This window comes from Bos grunniens, chromosome 21, assembly GCF_055505025.1.
Source record: "Bos grunniens cultivar Pamir isolate PY7600 chromosome 21, Bosgru_T2T1.0, whole genome shotgun sequence".
In the NCBI taxonomy this organism is placed as follows: Eukaryota; Metazoa; Chordata; class Mammalia; order Artiodactyla; family Bovidae; genus Bos; species Bos grunniens.
Window position 1 is genome coordinate 6350652 of NC_141185.1, and position 20980 is coordinate 6371631.

Genomic DNA, 20980 nt, shown 5'->3' on the forward strand with positions numbered 1-20980 from the left:
AGTGGGGAACCGCCGGCAATTTGAGTCCAGACCTGCCTCCGTGCGCTGTGTGACCTTGGGCCACACGCTCACCCTCTCTGGACTTCACACCGCCAGTTCTCAGCTAAAAAAAAAAAAGCTCTCCCAAGTTTAAGAATGTGGGCGAGTTGGGATGGCCGGTGTATGGTATTCTTGAGAAGTTTATTAAAGGTGCGTGTCGGCATTTTTTTTTTTTTTTTCTTTCTTAGGCCACTTTCCTGGAAAGATTTTCGTGGCGGGGCTGGATGGGAGGAGAGGGAGGTGCTTCCAGACTTTGGACCACGTGGAGGTGGGGTGTCGGTGGTGGGTGGTGGGCATGCAGCCCCGGGTGGGGAGGTCATGCGGACTGGCTCTTCGCCCGCTCCCTTTCACCCCCCTCCGCCCAGTCTACCAGCTCGTCCCCCGACCCTGGAGCCCGGTCCGCAAAACTGCCTGCTAGAACATATTTTATTGTTATTTTTTAGTGGGGGGTGGCTTGGGCAGGGAGCTCTTTCTGTCCTCGCTAATGGGCGCTGCGCTCCGGTAAGTTGTTGGTGCCGTCGCCCCACCCAAGACCTTGGGGGCGAACAACGCCCCCCTTCCCGCCCCCGCCCCGTACCCCTCCAAGGAAAAGGCCCCGAGGGAGGCGGCGCGCCCGGAGGCGTCACAGCCCAGCCTCGCGCTCCCAGGAGGCCGCCAGAGCCCGGCCTGGGGGCGGGGTGGGGTGGGTGCAGCTGGGCTCGCCCGCGAAGCCCAGCCCCGAGCCAGGCCCCGACCCGCCCTGGCCGCCTCCCGGCCCAGACCCGAGAAACCTGGGAAGGGCGAGGGGGCCGGTCGCGTGGCTCGTCCAGCCGGGAGGTCAAGTCGCGAAACGGATGAAGTTGGCCGTGGCCGGAGGAGGGACGGGGAGGTTGGGGGAGAGGGTTGTGGATGTCCCCGCGGACCGCGTCCTGGCCTTGTCCCCGGGCCACGGACAGGCCCCCACACCTCCTCTCAGCCTCGCCGGCTGGAGATCAAACGGCTGACAAGGCAGCTGTGTCCTTCCTTTCCAGACTGACGGGCGATTTCAAGTCCTGCCCTGGGCGGAGGAGCCCTGGGGGTGGGGGGCGTTACTTCCAGGCTGCAGTAATTGTCAAGGGGTGGGAGGGGACTGGGGGACGAGGGGGGTCACCCACGCGAGTGTGTCCAAAGATCGGCCACACCTACTTCTGGGTCGGCAACTATGAGACGCTCTCCCACGTGGAGCACTCCTGCCCCTCACCCCCATGCTTCCGAGAAACCTTGGCGTTAGGGGTGGGCTCCGTGTTTGACCCCGAGACTGAATGGGATGAGGTGCAGGGAGCGCAAAGATTTCGGGTGGACATGCCTTCGGAATGGGACTCAAACAAGGTCTCACGTTTCCCCGCCCCTCAATGTGCCCCGAATTCTCTCCTCTTAGTATCTTTTATCTTGTCCCCTTGGCTCTCCCAGTTTGAAATATCAGGATTTATATGGAGACACTTTTTGGAAGTTTAACCCGACCCCTCAATAAAATCAAAGTGAAAACAACCAAACTACTTTCCTAGGGAGACGGAGTAATTGACCATGTGGTCCTAGTCCCCGTGTAGACCCCAACACTCTTTCATAGCCATCCCCCACCCCCCAAGAGCTTTCGAATGAGGGGGTGGGGACTTGTGTTGCTTCAACTTACTTCCACGCACACCGCACTCCGCCCCCCTTCTCTGGGGGTCCAGCTCCCTAGAGGGGAGGAGGGATGGAGAGGATTTTCTTTTATTTAAAAATATCTTGCCCACGGCCCTCCCTCCCTCCCCCCATTTTGCGCTGCCAGTGCACCGGGAGGAGAGGAGCGCACACACACACAAAACGCCGCACGTGTGGCCGGCCTGAACTGCGGGTGTGCGCACGGGCGAGTGTGTGTGTGTGTGTGCGCGCGCGCGCGCGCGCGAGTGTGTCTCTGTGTGTGTGTGCTTTCTTGTTCTCTTACAGGGTACAATGTTAAAAAGCCACCGCTAGTCGCCCCCAGTGCTCCGACTCTCTGGGTCTTTTTGTCTCTAGTGCAGATTAAACGTCACGTCCGCACTTGAACTTGAATTTTATCCCATTGTACAGAGGCAGCCCCAGCCATAGAGAGACCGAGAGCTCCCAGAGAACCCGGACTCCGCCATCTTCACGTTGCAATCTATAGCTCCCAGTCCGCGCCCGCACCGACCCAGGCGCACTGGGCGAGCCGCCCCGCAGCCCAGCTCCCCCCGGGCCAGCGGCTCCAGGGGAGCGCTGGGGAGCGCTCGCGGGGACCCGGCAGCCTCTCCGGCCGGCGCCAGCCTGCCAGGTGAACTGGGAAGGAGCCGCTCCTGGAGTCCCCCCAGAGCCTCGGAAGGGTCAGTCTCCGAGAAAAAAACAGGCAGCCCGCAGAAAACCCAGAAACCACCGAACCGGGGCAGTTTTACATTGCTTTGGGTTTTTTGAGGGGGCGGGGTGAGGGGGTACGAGACAAGTCCTCAAGTTTTCTTGGCTTTTTTCCTTTTCTTTTCTTTTTCTTTTATTTTTTATTTGTTTGCATTCCCCCCCCCCTTCCCCCCGCCCTTCCTGGTAGAAGTGCGCTTTACACCTACCAGACCCTGAAAGTGTCAGGAGCCGGTGCAAAACCCGGTTTAAGTTCGAGACATTTGGAAGTCCAGGAGGCCAAGCAGTTTGAAGAAGTGTATGCAATTTTTTTTTTCCTTGAAAAGAATATATTTTTGAAGAAGCCAGCCAGTCCGCGGCAAGCAGCAGCAGATTTTTTTTTTTTTTTTTTTGCCTTTCTCCTATTTTAGATCGAGAGGTTTTGCTTTTTCTTTTTCCTTCTCTTTTTCTTTTTGCAATTAAAAGAAAAAACAGCATAGAAGAAAGCGCAAAATAAAGAAGAAGAAGAGGAGGAGGAGAGGGCAAGAGAGGAAGGAAAAAAAAAAAAAAAACCCCAAAACACCAACCCGGGCAGAGGAGGAGGCGCGGCGGCGGCAGCGGCGCGGCGGCAGCGGCGGCGGCTCGGACCCCCTACCCCGGCTCCCCCCATCGGTCCAGCTCTCCGGGCGATGTCAGAATAGATGCCGGGGCAATGTCCCGCCGCAAACAGGGCAACCCGCAGCACTTGTCCCAGAGGGAGATCATCACCCGTAAGTGTCTGCGGCGTGCGCGCGAGGGGCCGGAGCGTGGGGCTCCGGGCGCCCAGGGCTGGGGACACCGAGCCGGGCACAGCCGGGCCGGGTGCCCGGGCGGCCCGCGGGCTTGCACAGGGGCAGCGGCGTCGGCCCAGAGCCTGGTTGGGGGGGCGGGAGGGCCTTAGGAAAGTTTCGTTGCAGCCCGGGGAGTCCGGGCGCTGCGCAGTCCGATGCGCCCGGGGCTCGGGGGCCTGCGGAGCGGGCTCCGGGGCCGGGGAGGGGGCCCGCAGGCTGGAGGAGGTGTGTGTGCGCGCGGAGCCCGGCTGGACGCTCGCCCCTCCGAGCGGCGTGTGTGGCGGCGGCGGCGCTGGTGGCGGGGTTTGGAGAGGAGGGGGGAGGGGGTTGGGGGAGCGGAGGGGGAGGGGGGAGCCGGGAAGTGGGGAAAAGTTGGCGAGAGCGTGGGTCCGCGCTGACGGCGCGGGCGGAGGGGAGCGGGGTGCGCTCGGGCCTGGGGGAGACGCAGGGCGAGGGGTGGCCGCCGGCTCCGAGTCCCCCCAGTCGCGGCACCCGGCCGGGCAGGGCGCCGGCCACGCCGGTTCTCGGATTCCGCTGCCGCCTTTCTCTCCCCTCCTCGTGCTATTTGCAAAAGAATCCAGCTGCGCGGCTGTTTGCTGGGCTCCTGCACCCCCACCCCCATTTCCCCACCTCCGTCTGTCTCCTGGGATGTTCTTGTCTTCTTTCCCCCCCTACTCCAAAAAAAAAAAAAAAAAGGTGGGGGACATCGGGGGCTGGTGAAAAATCCCCGCCACGAGGGGGCTGGGGGGAAAGGGTTGTCAGCTCAGAGTGGGAAGAGAGGGACGTGCTTATAAAATAGTGGGAAAAAAAATGAAAGAAAAGAGGGAAAAAAGGGAAAGAGACCTATCCATCTCTTACCCATCCGCCTATCTCAGATCTTTCATCTTCCCCTATCTAAATAAACAAGGCAGGTCGCAGTGGAAATCCACCCGCTGAAATCGTGTGGATTTCAAGCAAGTGGCGGGGAAGGCAAAGTCAGGCAAGGGGGCAGAGACGCAGCCGCTTCCAGCGTCCCGGTCGGGTTTATTTAGCGAAGGGAAGAAGCGTGCGGGAGCGGGCCAGGTACGGGGTTGGCAGGGGAGCTCGCCCGGGTGCCTGCAACTTGCACCGGGAAGGTCGGCTCGCCGCGCTCCCTGCCCACCGCAGCCCTCGGGGCCGCTGCTCCGCCGCGCGCAAACCTTTCCCCGCGGTCCTTTCTCTCGCGGTGCCGAGTCGCCGTTGCTTTTTTTTTTTTTTTTTAATTTTTCTTTTAAATTGCAATAGAAATAAAACATCCTCTGGGTGCCATCGAAACCGCGGGCAGGTTGTGTTCCTTGCCATCCTCCGATCACCTTGTCAGGCTGGGGCCCGGCTGCCGGCGCGGAGCTGGAGAGGGCTGTGCGCCCATCCGTCGCCGAGGACTGGCTGCGGGGCGGCCGAGAGCCGAATATTTATGTTATATTTTAAAAAATTTAAATAAATAAATAAATATATAAAGGGGTTCTCCCCTCCCCGGAAAACCCAGCATAGGAGCCATCTGCTCGGAGCCTCCGCTGCTGCCATCTCTCCTTTGTTACAGCACATACATTAGTAAGAATTTGTGGATTTATGATTATTTTTTGGGGAGGGGAATAGATATGAAAGTGGGCTTGCCTTGGGAGAAGGACGCCTTTCTGGAGGGAGGAAAGAGGGCTTCTCCTATATTTTTCACCATTGTTACATCAAAGAAGACTTGCTGGTTGCATTTAAAACAAAATGTTTTGCAACCAGATTTGAGCCTGGTTTGATCAAGGTCCTTTTCGCCCATTGACATTTAGTCCTTTATGGAGCCTTTAGCAATCTCTTATTCTACACCCCCACTCCCCCCTTTAGATGGTGGAGCGGCTGTTAGGATGTCTGTAGTTGCAGACACCTAATTTCTCCAGGAGACAATTTGCCCCACAGAACCTCTGTATAATTGCAAGGGTTGTTTTTGAGGAGGGGGAAGTTGGGGGGGTGCTCTGGTAAGGGGGAGTTATGGGGGGGTGCATTGCCAAGCTGGCAGCAGCGAAGAAGCCAGGAGTGTTTGCACTCGTGTGTAAAGGGGAAAGAAGCAGGTAGGTTCGCTTTGCTTTTACTCTCTCCCCTTCTGGCATTCCTGGGACCTCGGGAACAAGCCCTGGCCGGGAGCACTGGTGGCGGCTGGGTGGCGTGGGGTGCCAGGGGTGCCTGGTGCGACATCCTTCCCTCCTTCGTTGGCTCCATGGCTGTCTCAGCCTTGCTCAGAGCAGTGCTAGGGAAAGCCCGGCTGACACTGGAGCAGTGGCTGGGAAGGAGAGATGGGGAGAAGGAGACCAGGGGGTGGGGGCAAAGGATATCCTGCCTGCTTTTCAGGGGCCCATGGAGTCCAGGGCATGTGCAGGGGTTTAAGAAGGGAGAGTGGTCCAACCAGTTCTCAGACAAGGCTATTTATTATCCCCAAAGCAGCTGGCTTTTCTGTCTGTCCTGTGTCACCCAGGAGGTGGGAATGCAGGCAGGGGAAAGGCAAGAATGGGATGCAGTTTAGGCTTAGGGCCTGTTCAAGTGTGTCTCCTCAACGATGCAGGAGTTGTGGGTCTCAGGTGCTCTGGAGCCCTGGCCTGCCAAATGGGTGCTGTCACAGCCCTGATCGGGGACCCACGTTTTAGCTTGTAAATGTGGAAAGAAATCACCTAAAGCGGGGTACATCTTTAGTTGGGTGGCAGCCCGCTGGCTTCAGGTTCTTTCGAGATGATGCAACTTGGGATAACCGATGGCCTGAGACACAGAAGAGCACACAAACGGCGTCGATAATCTTGGGGGTGGGGGTGGGGGGCTGGCAAGGCGGAGAAGGACTCCATAATGAGCTAGTTAAATTTACAGACAGGGCCAGAGAGAAGAGGAGCCCGGGAGGAGAGTGTGGGAGACAGCTGGGGATGAAGACCTAGGCTTCTGGTTTGTTTCAAAATGTTTGACCCAGATGGATGTGGCTTTTAAAGCCAGAGGACAGACACAGCTATTAATAAAAACAAACACAAACAACTCAGTGACAATAGTGAAGAGGGGAGGATGAGGGACAGTGGACTGACCAGGCGGAGAGGGAAGGGCCGTGAGCTGGCTGTGCCAGGCAGGGCGAGTGGAGAGGCAAATGAGCCCCAGCCTGAGACTTCCCGAAGGAAATAACAAGCCTGGGGTAGATAACTCAGCTCCAATGCAGGTGATTTTATTTTTCAACAACACCCCCCCGCCCCCGCCCCAACAGGTTTCCTTGGAAGATTAGTAATTTTCCGTATGAGTTCACGATTTTGCAAAACAACTAGAGAGACCCAAGATTTGATGCAGAAGTTAGGCTCACCGTGTTAATTCCATGGTTGCCTTTTAAATTAGGTTTTGCTGTAGCTGTATGTTTTGAAGGCCGCTGTGCTTACAATTATCTTAACTCCCCAGGGTAGAGTGTATCTCCAGGTGTCCACGTATGTTTCAAAATTGGGCCTCTGATAAATTTCATCAGATCTGGGCCCCTCTGTTTTTTTGATAATTCTGGGAGGCGGGGGTGAAGTTTGTCCCCCTTCTGCACAGAAGGGAACCCCATATCATTAGAAGTGTGACATAAGTCAGCTGCTCTGATTCTAAGGGAGAGTAAAACCGTGTTCATCCAAGGTGTTATGCCAGGCTGATTTTATTCATTTGTAATTCACACCTGAGAGGAGACAGCCATGAGCATATTTTAACAACCCCTAGTATTTTTAATGGGTAGTCTTTCCCTCCCTGAAAATTATGTACAGTGGCATTTTTTTTTTAATTGAGGATGGGAGGTCAGGTGGGGGGTGGGGTGTTGCTCTCTGTCTGTGCTTTGGCCTTGGCGATTTTTGTCTGGCCTTCAAAATATGTCGTAAGAGAAAAGCGAGTCATTTCTCAAACGCCGGAGTGAATACAGCTGCTTTGGGGAAGCCGGCCTTTGGAACATGGATGGAGGCTGAGGTCAGGGATGCTTTGGTGGCCACTGTGCAGGGCTAACTGGGTCTTAGGGTTCTAAAGGGCAGGCCAGCTTCGGGTGCACTGGGCAGTAATTAGCCTTCTGTCTCAGGGGAACTGGAAGCAGGCAGAGCAGTTGGGTTCCCACTTACCAGTTTCCCGCTGCAGAGCGCACGAAGTTTCTAGCTCCTTGTCAGAATCGAGCTCTTGGCGCTTGCCTTTGGGCTCAGAACACGGCTTGCCCTCACCTTCCCTTTTTCCTTTTCATCTCCTTTCTCCGATCGCTTTGCATTCTCTGTTGCTTGTTGTGATAAAAAAGACTTTCCAAAATAAACTTTCAGTTGAATTGGCTTTTGGTGGATGGCAAGGCTGCAACGCCCAGCGATGCCTGGCGCCACTTGGCAGCTAGGGGGAGCTCGGTGCCCGTGTCATGCGCGGAGCCGGCGCCGTGAGGGGCCGGACCGGGCTTCCATCAGCCGCGAGAGCCGTTTACTTGCTGCAAAATGTCTTAAGTGTGAAGTTGTAATATTGATTTTCCTGCAGAGAGTCGAGCAGGACAAAATGAGAATATAAGTTTGAGAAATCTATTTTCAAGCTATCGGCATTGATTTACAAGCCTTCGCTAGGCAGATGGGGGGACAATTTTCTTTTTAATTTTTTTTTTGGAAAACAATTGCAATGCTTAGTTTTGAACGGGTGTGTTTCCTCTGGTTCCTCTGTGGTCTTGACTTTATGAATTCCATTAGGTCGTCGAGGCACACGGGATGGGCTGTGGGGGAGTGTCTGGGAAACGTGAAGCTTGTTTTGTCCGTTCCTGTGTTGTATGTCACAGACCCCGGGATCTGCCGCTGCCTTGGGGAGTCATGTGTCTAAAACAGCTTGATGAATGGAAATCCTTTCAGCTCAGATTTTATAACACTCGGATTCTCAATTCCATTTATTAGGTAATGTTCCCACTGTACTAAGGGAAAAAGCATCAGTCCCCAAAGAGATAAAATGCCAACTCAAATAACATGTAAAACTTTGTTTGAGAGGAGTATGTGCTTGCGAGACCCAGCTTTGCTAATGCTTTTCACCCTGAACGGTGCCCTTAATGGATGGCCTTTAATGAGACGATTTCTCCCCTAACCGTGTAATTTCGTGCTAGGGAATATGGGTGCTTTTGATCACAGGATTTCTGGATCTATAATGTCTTCTTCTCCAAGTTCAAGAAATCTGCAGACAGCACAGTTAACCCTGAGTCTCCTGTATTGAGTTCGGTCCATGGGCAGAAGAGGTTACGTGGAGACAGGAAAGGAGTGCTTTATTCTAACCTGAAAGAGAAATAAATTAGGTCAGACAAAAGCCTAGCGCTGTCATCAGCCGGGGAAAGAGCCTTCACTCTGCAGTACAGAGGGCCAGCAATTTATCTGATGATTTCTCTACTTCATTTAATGTTTGAATCAAGCCTGTTGTAAGCACAATGCGGCAGTGAGCTCATTTGACAACTCAGAGATAAAGCACCACTGTTGTCTTGAACCCTTGGGCTGGGGCCGTGGCCTCTGGCCTGCAGAAAACCGTTAAAAAAAAGAAAGTCATTTCAAAAATCCCCAATCCTTTGCCTTGGAACTTGGGGGAGTTTCACAAGCTGTAACTAAATACAGACTACAGGTTCGACAGCGTGTGAAGAAAATAATTATACGAGGAGGAGGGTCAGTATGGGGTTCCTGACCTTTGGGGACCATCTCCTGCATCTCCTATGGCTTAAGGAAGGACCCTCTGGCTGTCTGGTTAGGCCTACCTTTAGCTAAAACTCTCCAAGCACTTTGGACTGGGTTTGATGCTGTTGTCACATTTGGGAGGACGAGGGAAAATAAATGCTCTTTGGGGACTGTGGCCACAGTCAAGTTGTTGATGCTGGCCATGCATCCTTCTCTGAAGGTGGCGTTAGCTTTGGGCCTGCTGGCTTTTTTTTTTTTTTTTTTAAGGGAGAGGGCACGGCAGAACATCAGGGGTGGATGTCTGTGTCACCCGGCTGCTGTGAGTGTGGCTTTGTCACTTTCCAGCTCTCTGTTTAATCCCACGATGGGGCCTGGGGGCTTGAGTGTTCTGTCCTCCAGCCCCTGTTCCTCATCCCACAACCCTTCCTTCCCGGACAGCCAAACGTCAGTGAGATCTACCCGAGCTGTGGTCCCCTCCCCAAGAAAAGCCATTTGCTGACCGGCTCCCTTGAGCAGTGGTTTTCCCCAGGCATGTATAAAAAGTGCCGAGAGCAGGCTATTTGGAGACGCGAAAGCAGAGGGGCACACTTGGAGCGTCTTCCGCACGAGCCAGTGAGGGGAGCCAGGGGAGAAGCACCGTTTTTTTTACTGGCAAAAGGGACAGGAGATCGCGGTTTGATTAATGGTGCTACATTCACGGGGACTCTCGTCCGGCATTTTGACATATGCAAGTCTTTTGTGTAGTTGCTGAAATTCAAGAAATTCATTCTTTATTTCTTTTTTTCTGAGGCAGTTGATAATCTGCTTGGGTGTTGAATTAGCCAGCCCGAGCTCTGCTACGATAATGAAATCCCAGACCACACCGAATTAGGTAACTTCAAAGTAAAAAAAAATCCTCTGTTTTACACAACTTTTTTATGACCCCCTTCGACTGAACTGCTGAAATGCAAATACAGTTGAGAATGTTCTAACGAGTTCTATACTAAAACAGCAAGCAAAAATGACTCAGGAAAGTTGAGTGCCAGCGTTATTGTGATGAACGTGCGCCTCAGAAATGGATGCACTGCTGAGAATTAAAAAGCGGGGGGAATCAGGTTTAAATTTCTACCTTGGAAACGAGATGTTGGAAGCAGCTTCCACTCTTGCTGTTCTGCTGTGAGCCTCAGAGCCTCGCCTCCAGTTAAAGGCTCTCAGTTCAGCATCCTGTGTGGACGGTCCTTCTCTTCTGTTTAACGCCTTTGAAAAGGCGCAGCATTAAATAAAACAAATCTCTTCATTGGGCCTCAAAGAGTGCTTTTCTATGTTTTATTATGAGCTCTGTCGTGTCTGAAAATTTAAGGTGTTTGCACGTTTATTGACTCTTCTGAATGTGTTTAGAAGGATTTCTATAGCAAAGCATTTTTCTTTAAAGAACTATCTGATTTCTCAAAACATAGGTCACTCCATGCTCTGGCATCATGGGCTTGCCTTTTTTCTCAGTCATCTTGTAGGAGTGGATGGGCTCTGTGAATACACCTGAGCGGTGCTTTCCTTGTTTGTGGCATCTTTTTCCTGCTTTTGGATGTGAGACCCGGCCTCTGGAGCTCAGTTTTGGGGGATCTGGAGAGGCGGGCACACTGGGGGAGGTGGGGAGTTTGGACTAAGTCTGTCGAGCAAGTTAGGGGAGTTTTCAGGGAGCCGATTTTAACATGCTTAAGTATCCTGAAACCAGGCTGGGGGCATAGAGGACAGTGTGTGTATGTGGTGGGGGGTGTTCCTCTTACCCTCAGAACGCTCCCCCCCCCCACTTCTTGAAGAGTGCTGACTGGGTTCTTCCTGCGTCCCAAACATCTCCTCGGATCAGGAGTCCCCACTTTCCTGAAATGCAGGTCAAGCCTGGGTCTTGCAGCGATAGGCCCGGTCAGCCAGACTCCAGGTCATCTGCACGGACAGGGAAATCCACATTACAGATAAGGTTGTGCCCCGGCCTCCTTCTTTCTGTCCGGATGTCAGAAATATGGAAGATTTCACTTTGAGGCGGGTGCTGCTTTTGGCACGGAGCAGGCAGGATCTGGTGGGGTTGGTGGCAGGCCCCGGCCTGTGCCCTTCCCTCCAGTGTGAATGTGGCGCGGGGCCTGGGCCCCCAGCGATGTGACACCTGGGGCAGGCTGGAATCTTCGTCCTGCTCCTCCCAGGAGGATAGGTGGGCCAGGAAGAGAGAGCCCAGACCTGTGGGACCTGCCTGGGACCAGCCTGGCTGCCCCCTCCCCGGGTCCAGCAGCAGCCCCAGGCCTTTCCTGGAGGCCAGACAGGGCTGCGTTGGTGGCCCCTTGAGGACATTGGAAACACGTGCCTGGCTCGGCTGAGGCTCCTCTCCGACTCCCCTGCCGGCCCCGCGTGATTCCCTCCAACTTCGTAAACCTCTTGTCGAGCCTTTAGGCGTCCTCTAGTCATAGATTATTTTCTCTGCCAGGAATCGATTCCTTCTCTCTCCCGTCTCCACTGCCCCCCCACCCACCCCCGACCCCCGCCTGCAACGACTGTCATTTTCTCTTGGATCCAATAAATTAAACGTTGATGGCGGTTCAGAAAGTGTGCTCCGTCGAGGGGTGCATTTTGGTGGCGTTTAGGGGTTTCGGCCCCTCCTTGGATGTTCACGCGGAGGAGAGTGACAAATCCTTTCGCAGATTGTTGGTTTGGAGCTGGCTGGCAGAGGCTGTCTTCGTAGGAAGCAGGTGTAACGTGTCCTCCCTTCGGATGCGGCGCTCCGGCGCGTGGATGCTCGTCTCTTGTAAACATGCGTACAAATAGGATGGTGGCGGTGACGTCGGTGGCAAAGGATTTTGAGAGCCTGGCACCCCTCCCCCCACCTCCTTCCCCTACCCACCCCACCCCCATCACCGAAACAGTGATTCTCCATGGGTTTCTCCTGGTCTGTGGCTTAGCCATTAAGGACAGAGATTTGGATTTGAATCAACGCAGGGTTAAGGGAACGCAGGCCTGTGTGCTGTGTGTGCGGCAGGGCACATGCTCTGGGCTCTGGGGACAGCAGGAGGCCGGCCCCTTGGTTGGAATTCCCCGAAGGGCAGCTGCAGGGGCAATTGTTAGAGGAGACCCAGGGCGGGCAGGGCCCTTGGAGCCCAGCGTGTGAGGGGGGTGGGGGTCCCTGGCCAGGTAAGGCCCGCTAAGCCTCTGCAGCTGCTGGGGGGGCCTGTGGGCTGCTTGGCCTGGTTGGTGTTAATGATGTCTTTCCATTTCTGTCTTCTGCCCAAATTCCTTCCCGGCCAGCCCAAGGCATGGGGGAACTGGTCCGAGGGTCAAGTGTTTCCCCGTCCACTTAACAGGAATGTCCATTAGTATCTGTGAACCCTGATTTCACTGCTTCTAAGTGTATTGATGAGCTGGGAGGAGGCCTCGCCTTGTAAATGAAATGTGGTTTTGTTGTAAAAGAAAATGACAACAAACGTGTAACTGTGTGTGTGTGTAAATATATGTTTGTCCATGTGCTTCAGGATGTCACGTTTCAGAACCCATCAGCCAGGTACCTGCTGCTGGGACAAGTCATCAGCTGCACTCAGTCATCTTTCCTCCTGTTGAGTCAAATGTCTCAGCTATCCGTCGACTTTATTCGGCTCATGACAGTGAGGGCAGCAGGGTTTTCCAGAGCTGCTGACTCTTGGGGGAGCTTTGCGTGAAAGCGGAAATCCTCTCCGAGGAAAGGACCTCATCTTTGCCTTCTTTTTTTATTTTTATTTTTAAAAGACTGGAGTCTGTGGGACGAGGCAGCCAGAGGGGCTGGTTGGTAGGGTCTGGGAGTTTGAAAGGCTGTTTTGTGTATGTGTGACTTTTCTCTTTCCTGGTGCTTTCTCGTCTCTGGGTGGCAGTTTGGGCGACTCTGCCTGTCAGGCAGGGGCCCGGTCCTCTGAGCCTGTGCGGGATAGTGGGTCTCCACCCGCGCCCACAGGACTGAGGAAGGAGGGTTTGGGGGGGCAGGCCCCATCTCTCTGTGCCCTTCTCTGAGCCTGGGCAAGTGGTTCTTTCTCCTTTTATTTCTTCTGTGAGCGATCGGCTTCTAAGAAGGGACACAGGCACACACGCACACACATGCACCCCTACGCCCAGCTCGGTATCCGCCTGCCAGCGGAAATGAAACCACAGCCCGCCTTTGGGGGTGTCTCCGAAGGCCTCAAGCATGAGATTCAGCAAACTGTCTTGGTCCACCCGCTCTGACCTAAAAGCTTGACAGTTTGGGGGTTTGGGGTGACGTTGCTGCCTTCCTGGGAAGTGCCTCCCACAGCAGCCAGAGCCCAGGGCTCCACGCCCCGAGGGGGTGGGGTGGGGTGGGGTGGGCAGAGGAAACCCCAATCCTTGAAGTTGGGTGAACACCCCCTGTCATCTCCAGGAGTTTTACTTTCAGCACCGCACGTGGGAGGGGAGGGAGATGTTTTTGTTTCTTTTCCTCCTGGGTCCCTTTGGAGGAGGCGGAGGGCTGGACCCTGGGTCTAGGGACCTGAGTTCAGAGCGGTCTTAGGGATAGGACTCCAGCGGAGCCTGGCTGCCCAGGCTGGCTGGCTGCAAGAGGCCTGGAGGCAGAACTCAGACCTGCAGCCCAGTCAACGGCTTCGGATACTTTCAAACTCAATTACTGGGGCTCACGAGGCTTGCAGCAGGAGGAAAGTGAAAAGGCAGAGACTGCCAAATAAAGGAAGGAATACCAGATGTTACCAAAACAAAACAAAACAAAAAAAAGGAGGAAAATGAAAAAGTGCTGGTAGAGTCCCTTAGCAAAAGATGGAGAGGAGAAGGATGAATACCTATGAACAGGCCTGAGTGAACTTTGCTCATTTTTAAATTAGCCTGTTTCTTTTGCAAGAGAAAAGAAGTTTGAGATTATGTAGTTTAAAATCCCCCAGCAGAGAGGAACTATTCAGGCTTCTTCTCAAAATTCCCACCGGGGAGAACGGACTGATGGACTCGGCTGAAAAAGTTTAATGAAAAGCAAAACCAAGACGGGGAAGCCAAGATGAAATTAGACGACAGAAAACATCTCCCTGTCCACAGAAAGGATGATCAGGTTGCGGTTCGGATGGATGAACTATTGTCTTTTATTTTTTATCAAATGCCCTAACAGATGCTGCCGAGTGCCAGGTCTGCTCAGGAGGGCCAGGTACCTCCACTCTTCCTACCACAGAACTCACCCCTGTTTGATTTGAATTCTCAATTTCATTTTGTCCTTTTTTTTTGCTTTTTCAGCTCATTTCCTTTGTGCCTCTCTTTCTTTCTCTCTCTCTCTCTTTTTTTTAACAAAACAATATTTTGACATCCTCCTCCCATTTATTAAGAGTTCCTTCTCTAGCAATGGTGCACAATACGTCCTTATATTTCTAAAGAACTGTTTTCACAGCCCTTCTCCTTTGGCTCTGAAATTATGTATATGTAATTGGTAATTAAAGGTGCGAGCTTTTCAATATAAACAGTATTGCTCAATGTTAGATCATTAAAGGGAAAAGAGGCACCGAATAATTACCTTTAACATTCTGACAAATCGTGTGCGGGGAACCGGGTACCCCTAGAAACACTGTTCGGCGTGAGGGTTGTGATTACATTTTAACCATAGCAAAGCATCTTTTCATAAAATAAATTTGTAAATTAATTATGTAGCATTGTCTTCCAACTCCCTTTTAAGTAAACTCTGGTTTCTTTTTAAAGTATAATTAATGGTTTCTGGGGCCGCCTTTGTGCACACTGTTTTCTCTGACCTTCTAGGCTCCTTTTTTTTTTGTTGTTAGAGGTATGCAGACAAGAGATTTTGGATTTCTTCGTCTGTGGGGTGTTTTTGGGCAGCCACATTGCCAGTGCATTTCTACATGTAATTCATCGAGGGCTCTGTTTGCTTTTCTAGAAGCACGGGTGGGATCTCAGATTGTCACCTCCCTTCTCCGCAACACCTGGGCGCCTACCCGTGCATGCATGGTTCATGTGTGTTCCGTGTCCTGTGCCGTCTGCTGGGTCTTCCACACAGACTCTCACAGGCCTTGAAGAAGCTTGTGCTCAGAACACACAGAGCCGTGATTTATAATGTAGGATGGAAGATGCCACAGGATTTTTTCCTTAAATTATCTGTTCTTTGGCTCTGGCCCGTCAATAACTTCACTGCCACGGAATGTGTTTTCCTCCACTCTGTTTCTTCCCTCTGTTCTTCTGTGGTTTTCATCATCCTTTCTTAAATGCCACACAACTTAAAACGTACCTGCCTCCTCGGGTTTCAGACCCCTGGCTGCCCCCTGGCTTCTCGGAAGACCCCCCCCACTGGTGCTGTCTACACGGCCATTGACATTTGCTCTTGACAAATCCCACCTCGAGTTTGTTCAGACCCTGAGCGTGGATGCAACCTTGCTGTCCAGTTGCCTTATTTATGACCTGTTGGTTGGCTGTGTCTCCCAGGTTTTCCTGAGGGGGTTGCTGCTTTTTGAGGTGTTTATTAGCTTCAAAATATTTGGGTCCCTTGCCCCCTACAAAACAAAAATGAAAGGAGGTAGGTAGATCGGCTGCTAAAGAAATATGAAAACGTTCAGCCCATTGCAAGTGTGGTTTGTCATCTGCCAAGAAATGCTTTTGGAGTCTGAAGAGCTTTCTTTTCTTTTCTTTTTACTGGGAGTGAAATAAAAACCGACCAACAAAAAAAGACAGTAGGGAGTTGGTGAGTGTCGGCAAAATCTACAAAGCGATGGAAGTCTGACCAGGAGCAGAGTGTTTGGCAGGGGAGCCGGCTGCCTCGTTCAGCCGGCTAGCCGCGTCTTTTCCCTGCTTTTTTTTTTTTCTTTCCCCTTCGATATTTCTTTCTGAACCAATGCTCACTTGTTGCTTTCTGAGCCCCGGTCCTTTCTTTCTCTCGGAAAGACCAGCCCCGGGACGCCCGTCTGGGTTTCTGTTTTCCTGTCTGGTGTGCAGCCAGGTCTCAGGTAGAGGAATGCGAGCAGGGGCGCTCATGAATGGGGAGGACCTGAATGAAAGGTGGGAGGGAAGAGGGGTGTGCGACTCCCGCCAAAGCAGGGAGAAACAGCTCTGGCTCACTGTTCTAAGCCTTGGCTGCCCATTGGAATCACCTGAGAGCCTTTAAAAAAAAAAAAAAAAAAAAGACAGCCTGAAGCTTGACTCCCAGTGTCATTGGTCTGGGGTACTGCCTGGGTGCCTGGGGGTTTTCAAAGCTCCCAGGTGGTTCTGAGATGTTGCAGAGTTTTCGAGATGCCTCTCCATCATGCTGCCACCAGCCTGGGGATGGTCCAGCCCCCGGTGGAACCAGGATTGTGCGGATGTGCAGGCGGTCATGCGCGTGTCCCTATGCTGAACTGAGGGGAAATTGGCAGGAAATAAACTAGAAAGCCGTAAGATCCGTACCGCTTAAGGGGCAACCTCTGGGAGCTGCAAGGGCTGTGCCCAGAGCCTCAGTTTGCCCATCTGTGGCACGCAGGATGGCGAACCCCTTACCTCCAGGAGTCTTGGGCGGGGAACGTGGTGAACCCTTCGCATCCCGCAGCGGAGGGGCCTGCCTCTCGGTGGGGAAGGGTTGGAATGAACGATGGGTCTTGTGACTCCTTAAGCCCATCTTGTCTTCTCTGCCCCTCCCCTTGTGCTTTCTCTCTCCAGCAGAGCCTGAGCATGTGGAGGCCGCCATCCTCGAGGAAGACGAGGGTCTGGAGATAGAGGAGCCCGGCAGCCTGGGGCTGATGGTGGGTGGCCCCGACCCTGACCTGCTCACCTGTGGACAGTGTCAGATGAACTTCCCCCTGGGAGACATCCTGGTTTTTATAGAGCACAAGAAGAAGCAGTGTGGCGGCAGCCTGGGGGCCTGCTATGACAAAGGCCTGGACAAGGGCAGCCCTCCGCCCTCCTCACGCTCTGAGCTCAGGAAAGTGTCCGAGCCGGTGGAGATCGGGATCCAGGTGACCCCCGATGAGGATGACCACCTGCTGTCACCCACGAAAGGCGTCTGCCCCAAGCAGGAGAACCTCGCAGGTATGGAACGTTGCCCTTGCCCGGCCGCTGTAGAAGCCACCCCAACCCCTCGGGTCCCAGGCCCGCCCTCGCCCCTCGCTGTGCCGGGGGAGGGGCTCACCCTCTGTCTGAGGGTGGCGGTGCTGGGAGGGCCCACGGGGCTACCAGGATGGGCTTGCCCTTGCCGAGGGGCTGCCATCCGGGTGACCCTCAGCGGGAGAGAGGCCTGGGGCTCGGAGAGGCCCAGCGGGCTGAGGGTTGCTTTGCTTTTGGCAACGGACTCCGTGGTGGGGGCCTTATTCACAGCTGGCCGGGAGGGTAGGACGGACCTTGGGAAGGCTTGCTGGCCCTGACTTTGCTGGTGTTCTTGGCTTAGTCTCTGGCTTTGGAGCCCGACCGTCTCGCGTTGGAATCTCTTCTTCACATCTTGGACAAAGTCAATTTCCCAATCTGTGAAATGGAGTGAATGAGACCTATCTGTTGAGGGTTGTTGTGAGGCTTGATGAGATGTTGCGTGGGGGCAGGGCCTGCTGGGGGCCCTCATTTTTCTCATCCACTCTCTGGCCTCAGTTTCCCATCTGTCTAAAGAGGCCCCTTCTGATGTTGCCTGGTGCTAGCAGTGGGCCCAGGGAGGGGCTCGTGGGAGCCTGGCTGGAGCTGGTGCTCCTTGGGGGAGGTTGGCCATTGCCTCTGGCACGCCTACCTGGTGGGCCACCTGGATGGCTGGCTTTGATCACCTGAAGAACAGGTGCAGGGGCTGGTGTCCTCGGGCAGGCCTGGGGAGTTGGCCTCAAGTTCTGTTCGGGTCAAGGCCACGGCACGCCAGGGCCTCCTCCAGGGAGCCTGTGCTCCATGCAGCACAGAGTGGTGGCTTCCGGTCTGTCCTCCTGAGCTCAGGGCCCAACTTGGCCCGGGTTTCCTAGAAGCGGCGGGACGCTCTCGGAGCGTGTGCAGGGCTCAGATCCTGCCAGGAGACTTCGGACGAGCTCCTTCGGGGTCTGAGCCTCAGTTTCTCCTGGTGTCACCAGGAGGGACAGTCCTGGCGGGCCGGGTGGGTAGGTTCAAAGAGCAGGAGCTCCATAAATGCTTTGCCAGTGGGGCTTTTCTCCTGGGGGTACTTTCTGGCACCGCACCCGCAAGCAGGTGGCTGGCCGAGAAGATTGTATCCATCTCCACTGCGTCTGGGTCATGGAAACCAGCGGAGATGCTGGGCGGACTGAGGCTTTGGGTGCTACTTGGGGTGGGCGGGTGAACTTGGTGGAACCAGGACACTCTGCTCCCATGGGTGGGACATATGAGCGTGGCCAGGAGACCCCCACCCCCACCCTGCCATCACCCAGGAGGCAGTCAGTCTGGTGACGCAGCAAGCCCAGCTGCTCTAGGGCAGCCACCGAGCAGCTCTGTGACCCTGAGCCTCCCTTTGCCCATCTGTACTATGGGGTTAATGAACTCTGTCTCTGGCCTGCAGTGGAGTGTCGAGTCCTGCAAGCATGGGCTGGGCCCTGGGGAGACCCTGTGCAACCAGACTGGCCTGTGGGGCTGGCCTTCTGGCGGGCGTCCTAGCGTGAAATCTCCCACACTCTTAACTTGCCCAGGGCGTTGAGAAAAGTGTCCGACGTGTTCAGGCCAAAGTCCCGTCAGCCCCGGTTTCTCAGAGCGCAGAGCAGGTCTAAGTGGTCCCGCCTTCCTTAGGGCCGGAGCCCTGACGCGGAGGAAGGTGTTGGGCCCCTGTGTCTGTCTTTCTTTGTCCGACGCTGAGAGACAGTTTTCACCGGTGGCACAGACACCTGGCATCAGGGCACACAGACCTTTCGGGAGTGGCTTCTGCCTGCGAGAGGGGCCCCATTCATGGTTCAGTGGGAAGGCTTTCTGCTTTCGCCAGGGCCCATCCAAATCCTCATTTCACAGGGAAGGTATTTTCCAATGAGAGGCTGCAGATCATTGTGGGTAGGTTTGTTTAAGAAAGCGACTAAATATGATTTCATAAAAGGCAAAGTTAATCTCCAAGGCGGCTTTGTCCTCAACCCCCACCCTCCCCCCGCCGCCCTCTGCACCCCTCCCTTTTTCGGGGTTGTAATACTGCAGCGGCCTACAGTATTTTTATTCTGTGTGTGACGAAAGATATTCTTGGCCTTTTCTGTTCAGCAACAGGACGAATGGATTTCTTCATCCTCGAAAAAATATGTAAAATAATCCCTTAGAAGTCTAAGGAGATATGTTTGTTCAAAGCATTTAAAATGTTATTTTAATCAAAGGCACGAGACAGTCTCCATGCTGTGTCAGCTAAAGACGACCATTCCGTTTTAACAGCCCGTCATGATTTTTCCTTCCCAGGCTCCTTTTTTGCCTTTTCCCCTCCCTACTTTGACACCAAGTTTTTCCTTCTTCTTCTTTTTTTTAAAAAAATTTAATAAAAAGGAAAGATTAAAGAATAAAAACTTCAGTAGCTAAATGTTTAAAGTCATTTAATATGGTGGGAGCATTAATTATTTTAGCTTTAATTGAATTCTGAGGACTGCGGTGGTTGCATTTTTGTAGACAAGCCCTGTTTATTATTTCTCTGTGTAGATTAACAGTAAAGGAAACACAGATAACTTTTAGTTATTTATTGTAAAATAAATGTGTCAATTCATGTGTAAAGCAAGCTGCTCAAAGATAATTGAGTCTTTATATTTTAAGAGGGGGAATAGGAATTCCAGGCGCTTCTCCGCCCGGGCTTCCGGAAATCTACACAGCTGTTGCCCCAGCCCCGGGCACTGCTGGCCTTACCCAGGCCTTTCCTGTCCCTGCTTCCTGGCCGTGGCTGGGAGGGGATGCTCCATCCTGTCCATGCACCCCTGTGGTAGCTGGTGTGGGTGGTGCTGATTCCTAGGACTTGGCCTCTGGCTTGGTGGTCTGAGGCGGGGCACCCATGTGGCCGTGAGGGTCCTGCTTTTCCTGGAGCCCACAGTCTGAGCGTGGTCCAGACAGGCAGGTCCCAACTCTCTTCCTACCAAGTGCTTCTAGAGGCTGGGCTCCAGAGATGGGCTGGGCAGGGCTGATCTGTAAATATGTGGGGGCTCCCTTCCACTGTTAGGGGCTTCCCCAGTGGTTCAGTAGTTAAGAATCCGCCTGCCAATATAGGCAATGCAGGAAACATGGGTTCGATCCCTGGATTGGAAAGATCCCTTGTAGGAGGGGGCATGGCAGCCCACTCCAGTATTCTTGCCTGGAGAATCCCATGGACAGAGGAGCTTGGCGGGCTGTGGTCCATAGGGTTGCAAAGAGTTGGACATGAAGTGACTGAGCCACGCGTGCACTTCCACTATTAAGGACATCCCCAGGGTGAGAACTGAGCTGGAATTCTGTGAGTCATTACCCCAGAGTGGCACTCGTTCCTTGGGATGGTATTCTGGAGATGGGTATGAAGAGATTAGTTAACTACTTTTTTTTTTTTTTAATGATAGAGGGGTAGGAGAGTGGAGAGAGGATGTTTCTGAAGCCTTGTTTCCTAGGGCTGCGGTCCCCAACCTTTCTGGCCCCAGGGACTGATTTCGTGGAAGACAGTTTTTCCGCTGACCAGGGTTGGGGGGATGGTTTGGGGATGATTCAAGCACATTGCATATCTTGTGCACTTTGCTGCTGTTATTGTTACATCAGCTCCACCTCAGCTCATCAGGTGTTAGATCCTGGAGGTTGGGGACCCCGTCCTATTGCATTCCTTTATTCGTTCAACTAGAACCTCCTGCCTTTCCGCCACCCTGGACATCCCCACTGGAAAGAGCCCCCATGGGGCAGGCGCGTGGTGGGAGCAGGGTGTGAGCTGCCCCACCTTGATGTGTACGGTCGAGTTCTGGGGTGCTGCTTTTTGACAGTGTGCCGGGGCTGGAGAAGGTCCCTCGAGCTTCTGTCCAAGGTCCCCCTGCAGATGGAGGGCTGGTGCTGGCCAGAGGTAGGGGCTTTGGCTGGAGATCTGACCCAGGGGCAGGCATCTGATACACATCTACCTGTATAGGAGTTCTTCCTGTTTCTTAAGATCCCTTCCCGCCACGTCATCCCTGCCTCTGAGGAGGGTTCTGATGGAACTCGGGGACCCATCCATCGAGGGCAGCAGGAGCAGTGAACCCTGGGAGGGGAGGTGAGCAAGGTCCAGGCTTTGCCAAGAGC

At 53.7% G+C, this 20980-nt stretch overlaps 1 protein-coding gene across 4 annotated transcripts in view; it reads left to right on the forward strand.

Annotated features, from left to right (window-relative positions):
* The first annotated feature begins 2506 nt into the window (after positions 1-2506).
* The window catches only part of BCL11B (BCL11 transcription factor B), a 99122-nt gene continuing 80648 nt past the window's right edge, over positions 2507-20980 (forward strand). For 2 of the 4 annotated variants that reach the window (XM_086365170.1, XM_086365172.1), the window contains exons 1-2: positions 2507-3149; positions 16487-16855. In XM_086365170.1, coding sequence (XP_086221296.1) covers positions 3092-3149; positions 16487-16855 — 427 coding nt within the window. In that variant the 5' untranslated portion in view covers positions 2507-3091. The remainder of the gene's footprint in view (positions 3150-16486; positions 16856-20980) is intronic. The other 2 variants (XM_086365171.1, XM_086365173.1) reach the window with 1 other exon arrangement.